At 36.1% G+C, this 14511-nt stretch overlaps 1 protein-coding gene across 1 annotated transcript; it reads right to left on the reverse strand.

Annotated features, from left to right (window-relative positions):
• Positions 1–1728: 1728 nt before the first annotated feature.
• On the reverse strand, positions 1729–8198 carry LOC149789540 (uncharacterized). The gene is made up of 2 exons (XM_089973310.1): positions 8135–8198; positions 1729–2135 (listed from the first exon to the last, which is right to left on the reverse strand). The coding sequence occupies exons 1-2, from the start codon at positions 8150–8152 to the stop codon at positions 1824–1826; spliced, it is 330 nt and encodes a 109-aa protein (XP_089829436.1). The 5' UTR covers positions 8153–8198; the 3' UTR covers positions 1729–1823.
• Positions 8199–14511: the final 6313 nt, after the last annotated feature.

Consider the following 14511-nt stretch of genomic DNA (forward strand, 5'->3'; position numbering starts at 1 on the left):
CGTGACCAAATATCAGGACTCGAAATGACCTTTCTACTAGAATTGTCACGACTGATTCGCGCGCAATGTCTGATGCACGAGTTATTGAACCTTCATGCAGTTTTTGAACTTTTCTTCTGATATATTTAAAATAAATTTAATAAAAGGAATACACTTGGGGAATCTTAGCTCAGAATGATTTGCATTAAATATCAACACGGTTTGTGAACCCTGTTGTGTTTCTTTTTCTATCAAAGAAAGATTCATCTAATCATATATAAAATATACAACCAGCCTAGGTCATGTAAAATATATATACATTAGATAACCAGTTTGATTATGAACTGTGTCAATTATATAGCCAGCCTGTTCAGGAAACATATTAGCGTTATGCACGAAAATGGACTCGAATAAAGTTAGGTATTACAAGTTACAATGGTTTAAATATTACATATTAAATCTTTTTCACACATCTTCATCTTCATAATTATTTTGTATATGTAGGAGACGATCGGTAATTAATTAATATTTTGATCTTTTGCACGTAAACAGAAATGTCCAGCAGCAAACTATACAACATGCTCTATGAGTTTAGAACGCTATTGTGACGTCGTATTTCTCCCATTGAAGTAATGTTTTGAAAGTGTGTTCGTAAACGGTGCCATTACTGTATTTATTAAGATCTGAGAACGTGAATAGTAGTTTAAATGTTTCAAATATCGACTTTATCAGCTTTGCTGACGACAAAACCCCTTGGCTTATCGCCATTCTGAACGTTTCATGAAATATGTTTGCAAACTATTGAAACTGAAGCTCTCAGTGCGCATGTAACGGATCATACCTTTACTCGCCTGTAATTACGTAATGGATCACGCCTGTTGTTGCCTGTAATATCATTAATGAATTACGTCTTTTCTGACCTGTAATTAGGTAATCGATCACGCCTGTACTCGAGTTTGTGACGGTTCGACGGTCAATAGGCATCACCAAATGTTTTCGAATTATCAAATAGAAGACCGCAGTCTCATAACTATGGACCCGATTTGATATTTACTTCAAACGCGAAGGAATGGCTGCTCACAATAAATCTCATTGTATACCAATGTGGCTAACAATGCATTGTTTAAACTTATTTGTGTCTTGTTCACAATTATTATATTAGAAGAACTAACTGGCAAATGATTTCATTAGCAATGCATCAGAACGTTAAAGTTACACACCGTTATGAAGGTTACGTTTACAAGTCATGGACAAGTAGTCTATGAAAACAATATGGGGCCCTGCAAGAATGTCCATTCTCGGCCATCATGGACTGGGACACTCTGAACCCCTTTGGAAATTTAATCTTAAAAAGGTCCATAGACTTAATATTAATATTAGGGGAGACGAGAGAATGTTATATTTGCAATGCCACTTATTGGAGACAAGCATTGTAATGCTCCTGAATCATTATAGTTCAAACATTCCCCCAAACAACACACACACACACACACACACACACACACACACATATATATATATATATATATATATATATATATATATATATATATATATATATATATATATATATATATTTATATATATACATACTGGTAGTTGTGGGGTGGGGTGCTTCCAATATTTATTTAAACAATTAGAGAAGTCGATTTTGATTGGAAGTTAAATTAGTGAAAGGTAGATGTAAAACTCCAAGCACCCAGTCAGAAATGGCGACGGTTACATAATTGAATATACAAAAAAGTAAAATTCAACTAAGAACAATTTAATGACAATTCAATAATCAAATGATTAAAATTTCCTAAGTACTCTCCTTCCGCTCGACCATGTGATAGCCTATTGCATCATTTGATTTTTAGTGTGAGATAGCTTTCCACCTGTCTTTGTATTCTACCCCTCTGTGTATTCTTCTCTCCTATTTTTCCAATTCCTTCTCCTCTTCTTTGCGACTTTTTCCAAATACCTTCTCTCCATCGACTCCTCGATACCCCTGCTCCTCCTTTACTTTCTCCTCCTCGACTCATTTTCCTCTTCCTCCTCGACTCTCTACCGACTAGACTTGTCCACTTCCACTGCTCTGCTAGTCTTTCTTCTGTCTCCCCTCTTAGAGACTCGGGACTTAACTGAACCGGAAGTTCTGTCCCACAAAAAGCTTCCTGTGAAAACACAAGGACGGTACAATATTTTCTTTAGCCCTATCATCTTACACTACATCCAGCCTATCATGAGATAACGACTATTAAATTTCTTCGGTCACGTATTCATTGACATCGAAATACTCATACGTTCTTGTATGGTAAAACAACGTCGTAATAAAAGCACGATATAAATTTCCTCTCATACATACATCAATAAATTGCGGCACATCAGTACATATTCCTAATCCCATTATACTAAACAATATCACAACAGTCAGAAGAATTTCTTTACATTACAACTCATACAAAGTATACAAATATTCAAATATCCGTGCATCCATATTAACTAATCTTACACACTTTAACTTTTTTTTTAAACCCACAATTCAAGCATGTGTAAAATGAAACATATCATATAAACAAATGCACTAGATTACTACGAAGTAACTTCATAGCAAATTAGAAAATTAATTCTGACCACAAGCTAACAATCTACGTAATTCTCTACATAATACTCAAACTCTATTCTCAAATACGCATGTAAATTAACACTACAAAGGTAATTCTGCATGCTAAACGATCCTAATAATTAATTATACATACTACACATAATTACAATTGCAATGCTGTAATATTCTGCAAAAATCGAGCAAATAACCTACTGACCTTTACGAAGCTTTATCTTTTCTTAGAATCTTATCTCTAAGTTTTACCGCCAAATTACGAGTAGCTCTCTCGGAGTGACCCTATATTGCTCATCAATCTTCCTAGGTGAGAGTAAATTTTTGCTTGCTAGTTAGAAGTTATATATAATTCGGATCGATATTTTTATCACGCCCTCCTTCTCAATTTTGATTGGGTGTCGCTGTCACCTGATCCAAATAAACTTAGCGGACAATATCATTCTCACTGTCTATCCACGTGTGGACTTATAATTCTGCTACTATTAATTGCAATAATAACATTAATAATTATCATTATAATCAAAACAAATCAGGACATTTTTATTTTTATTTTACAGATATTTCGTATATCTTTGTCAAACAATAACCACAATGAACTTTTAAACGTTCATGAAGTTCATTTGTCCTTTCTAGTGTCTTGCTATTCCTTCTGTTATTGCATTGTCTTCTAACTCCTCGTCTTAATCATCCTGCAGTTTCTTTTCACGTTCTGCACTCTAAAAACCAATGTTCTTTCTCTTGATATATAACTGGCTTTTATCTAGTCACCTGGTTTCCAGACATTGCTGGTATTTTCACTTATTTTCTTTGATAGGTCCTGACCATCCCCATATGCTTTGTTATCATGTATGTTCAATTTATTTTATGCAAATCTCTAAAGAGAAATGCAATAATTTCTTGAACTTCCATCTTCAGGTAGAAAGTCAAATTGGAACTGAACTACACCGTAATCTTTGGTGTGGTTACACTTATAAATCTACAACGTATATTAGCTAAGTCAAAGGAGATGTCAGAAAGAATGTGAACGATTCCAAGTTCTGAATCACTCAACACTAACAGAGAAACATTGGCAGACGTTCACTCTAGCGATTTTGAAGATGTGATGATCGACCCATATCCATGACTACTGTTAGTGTCAAGATGTGATGCTCGACCAATATCCATTACTACTATTAGTAATGTCAAGATGTGATGCTCGACCCATATCCATTACTACTATTAGTGTCAAGATGTGATGATCGACCAATATCCATTACTACTGATGGTGTCAATATGTGATGATCGACCGATATCTATGACTACTGTTAGTGTCAAGATGTGATGCTCGACCCATATCCATTACTGCTATTTGTGTCAAGATGTGATGATCCTATTAGTGTCAAGATGTGATGATCGACCCATATCCATTACTACTATTAGTGTCAAGATGTGATGCTCGACCAATATCCATTACTACTATTAGTGTCAAGATGTGATGATTGAACCATATCCATTACAACTATTAGTGTCAATATGTGATGATCGACCCATATCCATTACTACTATTAGTGTCAAGATGTGATGATCGACCCATATCCATTACTACTATTAGTGTCAAGATGTGATTATCGACCCATATCCATTACTACTATTGGTGTCAAGATGTGATGCGCGACCAATATCCATTACTACTATTAGTACTGTCAAGATGTGATGCTCGACCCATATCCATTACTACTATTAGTGTCAAGATGTGATGATGGACCCATATCCATTACTACTGTTAGTGTCAAGATGTGATGATCGACCCATATCCATTGCTACTATTAGTGTCAAGATGTGATGCTTGACCAATATCCATTACTACTATTAGTAGTGTCAAGATGTGATGCTCGATTCATATCCATTACTACTATTAGTGTCAAGATGTGATGATTGACCCGTATCCATTACTACTATTAGTGTCCAGATGTGATGATCGACCCATATCCATTAAAACTATTGGTGTCAATATGTGATGATCAACCCATATTCATTAGGATGTGATGATCGACCCATATCCATTACTACTATTGGTGTCAATATGTGATGATCGACCCATATCCATTACTACTATTAGTGTCAAGATGTGATAATCGACCCATATCAATTACTACTATTAGTGTCCAGATGTGATGATCGACCCATATCCATTACTACTATTAGTGTCAATATGTGATGATCGACCCATATCCATTACTACTATTGGTGTCAATATGTGATGATCGACCCATATCCATGACTACTGTTAGTGTCAAGATGTGATGCTCGACCCATATCCATTACTACTATTAATAGTGTCAAGATGTGATGCTCGACCCATATCCATTATTACTATTAGTGTCAAGATGCGATGATCTACCCATATCCATTACTACTATTAGTGTCAAGATGTGATGATCGACCCACATCCATTACTACTAATAGTGTCAAGATGTGATGCTCGACCCATATCCATTAGTACTATTAGTGTCAAGATGTGATGATCGACCCATATCCATTACTACTATTGGTATCAATATGCGATGATCGACCCATATCCATTACTACTTTCGGTGTCAATATGTGTTGATCGATCCATATCCATGATTACTGTTAGTGTCAAGATGTGATGCTCGACCAATATCCATTACTACTATTAGTGTCAAGATGTGATGATTGGCCAATATCCATTACTACTATTAGTGTCAAGATGTGATGATCGACCCATATCCATTACTACTGTTGGTGTCAATATGTGATGATCGACCCATATCCATTACTACTATTGGTGTCAATATGTGATGATCGACCTATATCCATGACTACTGTTAGTGTCAAGATGTGATGTTCGACCCATATCCATTACTACTATTAATAGTGTCAAGATGTGATGTTCGACCCATATCCATTACTACTATTAGTGTCAAGATGTGATGATCGACCCACATCCATTACTACTGTTAGTGTCAAGATGTGATGATCGACCCATATCCATTACTACTATTGGTGTCAAGATGTGATGATCGACCCATATCCATTACTACTATTAGTGTCAAGATGTGATGATCGACCCATATCCATTATTACTATTAGTGTCAATATGTGATGATCTACCCATATCCATTACTACTGTTAGTGTCAAGATGTGATGATCGACCCATATCCATTACTAATATTAGTGTCAAGCTCATAAAAGAAGATAAGTTTAATATTACCCATTTTGGAAACTGACATTCATAAATTTTACTTTTACTTACACGCTCAAATCCCGGTTCCTCGAACAGATAGCGGCTGCGTTTATTAAGTACATTTGTTTTGCCTGGTTCTATCTTAGTACACCTTCTAAATTAACACCAACGTTTCAGTTCCTCCGGGCAGTGGATGACGCAAAGTCTTATCTGTCGATCAGTTCACGACTATCAAATTACTTATAGCCAGATGCAACAACAGTCAAGATATGTGTTCAGCCCCTGTTGTCCTGGTAGCTATGATGTCCTGCAAACACACAAGAATGGAAGCCGTTATAAGCAGGCAGCAGAAACTCATACATGTCCAACAAACGCCGAAAAGTAACGTGTCTTTTAGAACCAGCCGCAATTTTAACAGAGACCGTGTGTGGACCTCGAGAAATATCAAACATTCATTAAGTGTAAGTCCCTCGCAATACCTTGATAATTATCCATCAAGGGATTCGTGGAAATCTTCATCGAGGAACATTTACCAGACATACTCACATATATTATCAGCAATTCTATGTTATTACCAATGTTAAAGAACTGTTCGAATAAATGTCCAATGTAGAGAAAGATATATCTGTTGCCTAGCGTTGAGACTTTGTGTCCCAAATACTAACGAAATTATAATGGTCCATGTGCAGACAAACATTTGTGAGTTAAGTTACGAACACCATATGAACTCCAGTAAAAGTGAAAGTGCTTGTGAATTATCGGAAGTGTGTGCGATATTTACACAGAATGTTTGTGCTGATTAGTCTTTTGTGTGTGAAGGATGAAAAGAAACCATGCCAAAAAATCCCAACAAGAAACCGCTTTATATTACTTGTCATCAGGTCGTCGACTTGGATCATCACTGTTACACTTAGCGATGTGCAAGCAAAGAAGACGAATTTTTGAAAAATAACACCTGCAAAAAACGGGACCATATGCATCACTTACAATAAAATAACAGAGCCGTTAAAGTGTCAGAATAAAGCAAATTGATATTCCAGTACCGTTGGTGTATCAACGTGTGATTCGCCTATCGTTTATAATCACACATATAAGTATGATGTCATCAACAGTAAATTACTGTTTTCATACTGTCAAGTTTTCAATTGTTAATAAAATAGGAAGCCAACCGGAAATAATAATAATCCTCGAATTGTAAAGAATTATAAATCTCTCTTGCCTGAAGGGACAGAAATAGGTTGAAATTTGTGGACTGAGAGAGAAAAAAAGATTTTTTCTGGATGGAAGCGTAAACTTGAATTTGCACCGAGTAACCCTGGTCCTTATCATGAAATGTGTAAACTTTTCATAAGAGGTTTGTGCAGTGTTTTATGACATCAGTGATAAGATAGTTGCCATAACAATGGTAAATTCCTTGTTATACACAACATATAATCTATTTTATGTTATATTTTGTTGGTATTTTAACCAACAAAAAAGATTCGAAAATAGATCACGTTTAAATATTAAAATGTCTAAAAATTCTCTCTTACTCTCTCTCTCGTTTTTATATTTGATGCTGAATGAGTATGGCAGGTTTAAAACAGTTGATCCATATTTATCTTTGCCTTTGCGTCTCAAGTTGTCAATCTATCTGTTTGTCTGTCTCTCAAAGATCAAGGATTAAGGAGCGTACTGATCGCAAATTTTGAGTCTTTCTCTGGCTCTCTCTCTCCCTCTCACTCCCTCTCTCTCTGTCACTCTGTCTGTCTCTCTCTGTCTCTATCTCTCTGTCCCCCCCTCTCTTTTTCAATCTCTCTGGGGTCCCAAATGATCTAGTTGTTTGCAAAGTCTTTACATATTACTCGTATCTCACCTATTACCATGTCCGGTCGAGGCTTGGCTCGACCAACGTGGTTATTTGAGAAACTTTGCCAGTAGCTTCCCATAGGTCGGTGGTTCTGTCTGAGTACTTCCAGGGCTCTTGCTGCCCTGAATATACTTGCCACTGTATATAGTCTATCACATGCTGACAAACGACGTTAAACCCCACGAAACCATACAAAATCTAGCTCTTTCTCTTTCTAGCATTAGTCTGTCTGTTTGGATCTGTACTGTGTTGACAAACCTGACAGACTAATCTGCAAACAGAGAAACACAGATATGGACAATAAAACAAATTTTAGTAACCCCTGTTGCACCGCCCCCCACTCCCCGCTCTTGATTGATCATCCAACATGTCAGTTTTACTCTTCGATGGTAAAGCTGGCTGAAAATCCGCGAGAGCGATGGAGAGGACACATGCATTGTTATGGTCATTAGCATGGTAAGTAAAGTTTAACAATATCTTAGATCAATTGTAAATAACCTTACGTGCTTGACATACCTTGTGTAGCTTCATCATTTCGTCGCACTGACTAGTCCCCAGCTAGATTCGATGTAATCGCAGCTGATCGAATGGCCTCACTATCAATGCTAGGGATGTTAGACATATACGTTTAAGTGTGCTCTACTTTCTCGACTGAAACCAACGTCCAACTTTAAATCGTTAGCGTCCCTTTTATTTATTTAATCAATATGAATGAAAAGTGAAGCTCAATAAAGAAGCAACTCAATAATTTCGGAAAGGATTGTGGATACTAGCAATCGTTGCAGAACTACATTTTGTGGCGGACACACTGGAAAGGGATGTGAGATCACTCCCTCCTTCAATACACACGTACGAAGTCAACATACTATCTCTCTCTCTCTCTCTCTCTCTTTATCTCTGTGTGTGTGTCTATATATGTCTACCTATCTATCGTAAGAGAGAGAGAGAGAGAGAGAGAGAGAGAGAGAGAGAGAATTAGTCATAGTGGAGTAATATAGATCCCATACCCTGGACTGCAGAGTCGGCTGAGGTGCGAGCGTAAGACGGGTAGTGTGGACATGCGTTGTTATTGTTTGCCGGAATAAAGATAGCTATTTTGCACCTGTAAACTTACATTGAGCCCCAAAGCACGGTTTTATAGCATTACAATGGAATTATAAGTGACACACAGATCTAAGTCTTGCCTTAATAGATTTCTGATCACCAGTTAGCATTCTCTCTTTGACGTTTGAGAGAGAGAGAGGGAGAACTCCAGTATTGCCTTCACTAACTGATGTTATTAATACCTCTCTCTCATCCGGGGAATTCCCATCATTTTTCAAAACTGCCATTGTAAGGCCTCTGCTAAAGAAACCAACACTAGACCATAACGATTTAAAGAACTACTACCCAGTTTCTAATCTCTCATTCATATAAAAAAATCTTAGAAAAGGTTGTTGTATCTCAGCTTATATCTCATCTAAATTCAAACAGTCTTTTTAGCAATGTACAATCTGCATATCGCCCGTGCCACAGTACTGAAACTACTCTTCTAAAAGTAGTTAATGACATTCTCTCTGCGTTGGATAGCGGAAAGATTACAGTCCTCACCCTCCTTGATTTGTCTGCAGCATTTGGCACAATGATATATCACTTCACCGTCTCCAGCATGTATTTGGCATTCATGATACAGCCTTACTATGGTTCAAGTCCTACTTGGTCAACAGGACACAAATTGTATCTGCAGATGGAATACACTCCAGCCCAGTTGATCTATGTTGTGGTGTTCCACAGGGGTCTGTTCTTGGACCTATTCTCTTCATTCTGTACACTCAATCGCTCTCAAGTGTCATAGATCATCATCCAGTGTCTCACCAATTGTATGCTGATGACACCCAAATATACAAATCTAGCCACCCAACTGAAGCTGATGCTACCATCCAAGGTGTAGTGAGGTGCATTTCTGATGTGAAATCATGGATGACATGTAACAAGCTGCAGATGAATGGTGATAAAACTGAGGCCATTCTGATCACAACACAAACACTTTCTCATTCACATCCTTTAACTTAAACAATAAATATCAGCAATACCAAAATTAAATTCACACAATCAGTACGAAACCTAGGTGTTACTCTGGACAGTACTCTCACGTTGCACCAAAATGTCATGAACATATGCAAGGCTGCATATCTTGAACTGAGACGCATCAGCTCAAGTCGCAAATATCTTTCAGTTGATGCCACTAAAACACTTGTGTGTTCATTAATACTTTCAAAACTGGACTATTGTAACTTAATTCTGTCTGGTTCATCTCAATATCTGCTCCAGAAACTTCAAAAAGTTCAAAACACAGCTGCTCTGATCATACTTAGAGTACCACGATCAGAGCACACCTCCCCGCTGCTCTGTATCCTTCACTGGCTATCAATTCGACTCAGAATCAAACACAAAATTTGTTCTCTGTGCTACGTTTCACTGTCAGACTCTAGTACAACATACCCATCCGACCTCACCCATGTGTAAACACCAGCAAGATACTTACGCTCCTCTTCTGACAATCGTATACTCATTATTCCCACAATGAAAACAAAGTCATATGGACAGCGTTCTTTTGCATACCAGGGCCCAGGAACGTGGAATGAATTGCCCACTGAACTTAGACACAAAGACACAGTGATCACATTCAAGAGTGCTCTCAAAACTCACTTATTTCGACTGCAAGAACAAACTTAAAGACCTAATAATGTTTCCTACCTTAAATATTCTCAGCATGATTTTTTTTAATGTTTTCTAATTTCATGGTGTTTGTTTTTGTAATCATATCATTATATGTTGTTTTTTTTAAAAAAAATCTTATTGGTGTTGTCTAATGTTGTAAAGCGCTTAGAGCTTCTAAGGATTAGGCGCTATACAAAGTCCTCATTATCATTTATTATTATTATATACCAAAGGTACAGCGCACATTCTGTATATATATATATCTATATATATATATATATATATATATATATATATATATATATATATATATATATATATATATATATATCGATCAACCGAATGAATTACTGTGCCTCCAGAGAGAGAGAGAGAGTAAATCACACACACACACACACACACACACACACACACACATATATATATATATATATATTTCTGAACGATTAACGATCTTGACGAGACACTCATGAGATATGAAATTTATGAATCTATTGTGGGTAGGGGATAGATTTATTCGAGCCAGAAATGAATTTTTTGCTACCTCAAGATAATTAATTTTTAAACTAATAAAATGGATATAATTTATTCCCCTACAAATCAGATAATGAACTTCTCTATTCAAGCTATTTGTAAATCTTTTTACACAAACATCCCAGCCTTCTTACCCGTGAATACATGATTTGTCCCCTATAATACAACATAGTGATAATTTTTTGAGACAGGGACATCACACTTGTATATTTTTCCAGCCCAGGGATCACTCTTTATATGTTTATCCGTATCACGAGTCCGAAATAGTCTACAATAGTCCACGACTAAATATCACGACCTGGGATCAACTCCATGCTAAGAGTTTTACGCACAGTCTGACACTTTGTATCTGATACCAATATAATGTGACCTTATTGTAGTCGTTCACCTCGTTCTTTCGTTTTCTGATTTATTTATCTCAAGAAAGTTGCTCTCATCTAATGTAATGGTCATTCTTACATGTTTCTTGTTTCTATAAATCAGTTCAAGAACATTTAGTAATGCTTTCTGAAAGCCGGAAGACTTTCGTAAACGCTCCCTGCCTCCATCCCTCAAAAAGTTATTCAAAATGAAGTTAGAATTATTTGTGACCTCTTCAATCGAGAGAGGATCTTAAACCCGAATAATTTACTTGAGCACAATGTATAAAACTGTCCTTAGTTATGACAGAGTATTTAGTGTCAATTACTTCCTCCAAGGCTCCTCCATCACTTCCTGTTTCTAAAGAATATAATTTTACAGGCGTACGTGATGAAAAGGTACCCATGACACAAAAAGTCTTTAGTCTCTATACTGTAGTCTTACTAAGGAAAGATAATATAATAGGATGCAAATTATAGGACAAATGAACACATTTCAGAGCTGACTTTAGTAGTACGAGCTCGGGCATTAGCATTTTGTAATTTTTATATTTGCAATTGCAAATTTGTTTTCTCATTTAATCATGATATAAGTTTCCATACGTTGATATATTTATCTATCAAGACTAGTTTTTTTGCACAGAAAGAAAAAATAACATGCATTATTGTTAGTATCTTTGGCTATTCGATACACAAGAATAAGATTTTCGATCCAAGCACCAATGTTCTTGTAGCTCGTCACGCCCTAATACCAAAAACAATTGTCCGAGAACAGTCAAGATCCTCGTTTTTAGGTTTAGAACCGACACTTTCTCTGAGGCGGAGTGAATAAAAACAATTATTTGGACCATATACTGAGACTTAATCCTTAGTTCTTTCCGAGATAAACTCGGGTTGTTAGAGACGAGCTCACACAGGAACATCTACGACGATATGTGTACCTTTTCTTGGCGTGTGGCCTAGAATCAAAACAGGTCTCCCAGATATGGCTATTATGAACCAAATGACGTTTTTAACTTTCCTAGACGAGACAGTTGTTATGTGACTGGTGAATGAAAAAGGTCAACATAACATGATCTCGTTTCTTGGGGTCCGTCCAATCGGAGAGCTCGATTTTAATCGGATTGTACTGTCTTAATCCATAATGTGTTCACTGAGGTGAATTGATGTTATGGCTTGGCCAGCATTATGAGAATTTGACCTTGGATTCCTTGTACATGTGGTGTAAGACATGATTTTTGACTGATATGAATCCTGACTCGACTATGATCAAAATGAAGAAACTAGTGTATCATGGTAACGCCCATGATCATGGGTATTCGAATGTGTACGTTCTGGCCAGAAACATAGAACAACATTTGTAACTACTTAGATAATTATTGTCATTTATTGGTGGTACACTTACATAGCAAATACCGATAAAGGCTTATTTTCAAATAATCCAGTAACAAAGATCAAACAATTTTTCATTATTTGTAAAATGTATTTGTATTATGCATCACTACTATTATTAACATTTTTGTATTTGTGCCTAACAGTGTGGTGGTAGAAAACGGAAACAATGCATTCTTTATAAAGCACGTGTTCTCTTATTATGGTGTCATGTTCCATCTCCACAATTCGAGAGATTCCGATTCGAAATTTGAACAAATATCTTTGATGTGCTTCCGCTTTTTTCTCAACATATTTTAAGGCTGTAAAACTTCAGCTTCCTAGGAAACCAAGAGCAAAAATATCAGAACCTGCTGAAGCATGGAAATCGGACTACTACTAAACACCGCTATCATCGGAAATATTTTTGATTTGTTATTTTTATTGCTAGATAAAAGTTATGCTTGATTGTTAGGTAAAAAGTATACTTGATTGTTATAGATTTCTTCACCATATCATCAGTGTCTCAACTGTTGATATCAGAAACATTTCTTCGACGCGATGGTAAAGACAAAACTTTATTGTTCCACTTAATCGTCGACGACTCTCGAATAAATCTTTTATCCCGATTATGTTAAGTCGATACTTAACATCGGAGAAAATACTTTTGACCGATGAAGATCTATTGTTAATTTTGTGTATTTTCGTTGACTGATCAGATCACTGAAGTTATTAAACCGTGTTGATAACTCTGACCTTAGCTGCTCAAGATATCCAAAATATTCTGATTCTGCAGATCGAATTAATGAAAGTTTAAGTTTGCTAACTTACTAAAACATTCCTGAAGTTTCATTAATTATTTCAACTGTCAACAGTTTACTGTCAACTATAAGATTTGTAATCTTGCGGCTGCTGCTATCTGTCATGTCAATGTTTCAAACATTGTATTTATTATTTTTAGAAAACATTTCATACCCTATCATTACGAAAACAAAATATCACGATGATTCCTCTGACGTGCTTGATAACGACCAAGCGCTAGAGTGTTAATTCCGTTTTCACAAGAACGTTTTTCAACAAACTTCGACAATCCGCTTTTTACAATAACGGCAGTTTCAAGTTTATGATGATTTGTTCGAATCGCAATTGTCCTGACATAACTAACACCACCGTCAAGCGCGTATTTATAATCGAGGAAGTTAATCATTATTTTTTTTTGCAATTCCTCGAGATATATCTTTTGATTTTTAATTACTTTTTTGTTAGCTAATCTTACCGCTTACATTTTACTTCGTAGCCCAATAGACTCGGATATTATCAAGAAATTAAATTCATCCTTTCACTTTCCGATTACTTTTTTATTTGTGTTATCCTGAAATCCACTACTTTTTCGATAACCTGATAGATCAAACAGCAATCGATTATCGATTATGTCCTTGTAAGTATCCCCTCATTCAATTTTGTAACCAAACTGGTCAGTGCCGGTAAACGACAATTTACTCGACGGACCTTTCACCTTGACAAAATTGTAATGAAAATCATACATTAGCCAATTTGATAAATCAAGTACAGCGGCACTAACATAAACTGGCTTATTTAATTTTGTTTTTCTTCGTTGTTCTGCAACAAGGTTTCCATTAAATATTTTCATGCTGATAAAATCATAGTCGGAGACAAGTTTATTTCGCCGATCGATATCGTTTACTATCGATGTTGACAAGTTTCAGATTATTCTCCATTGTCTTTCCCAAAAACAGAATTGTTCATTAACTTAAATTTTTCTCAAAGTCAGTCGTAGCGACTAGTTTGCGGGAAGTGTTAGGACCAATATAACCTTTCATCCACGGTGACTGATTAAATTTTAACACACGATGAACTTTCCGTAAAATCAAACCTGCATTTTCTGCATGTTTCAGGTTTGTGTAATGA

Source organism: Sinohyriopsis cumingii, chromosome 10 (assembly GCF_028554795.1).
Source record: "Sinohyriopsis cumingii isolate HCF-2022 chromosome 10, ASM2855479v2, whole genome shotgun sequence".
Lineage (NCBI taxonomy): Eukaryota > Metazoa > Mollusca > Bivalvia > Unionida > Unionidae > Sinohyriopsis > Sinohyriopsis cumingii.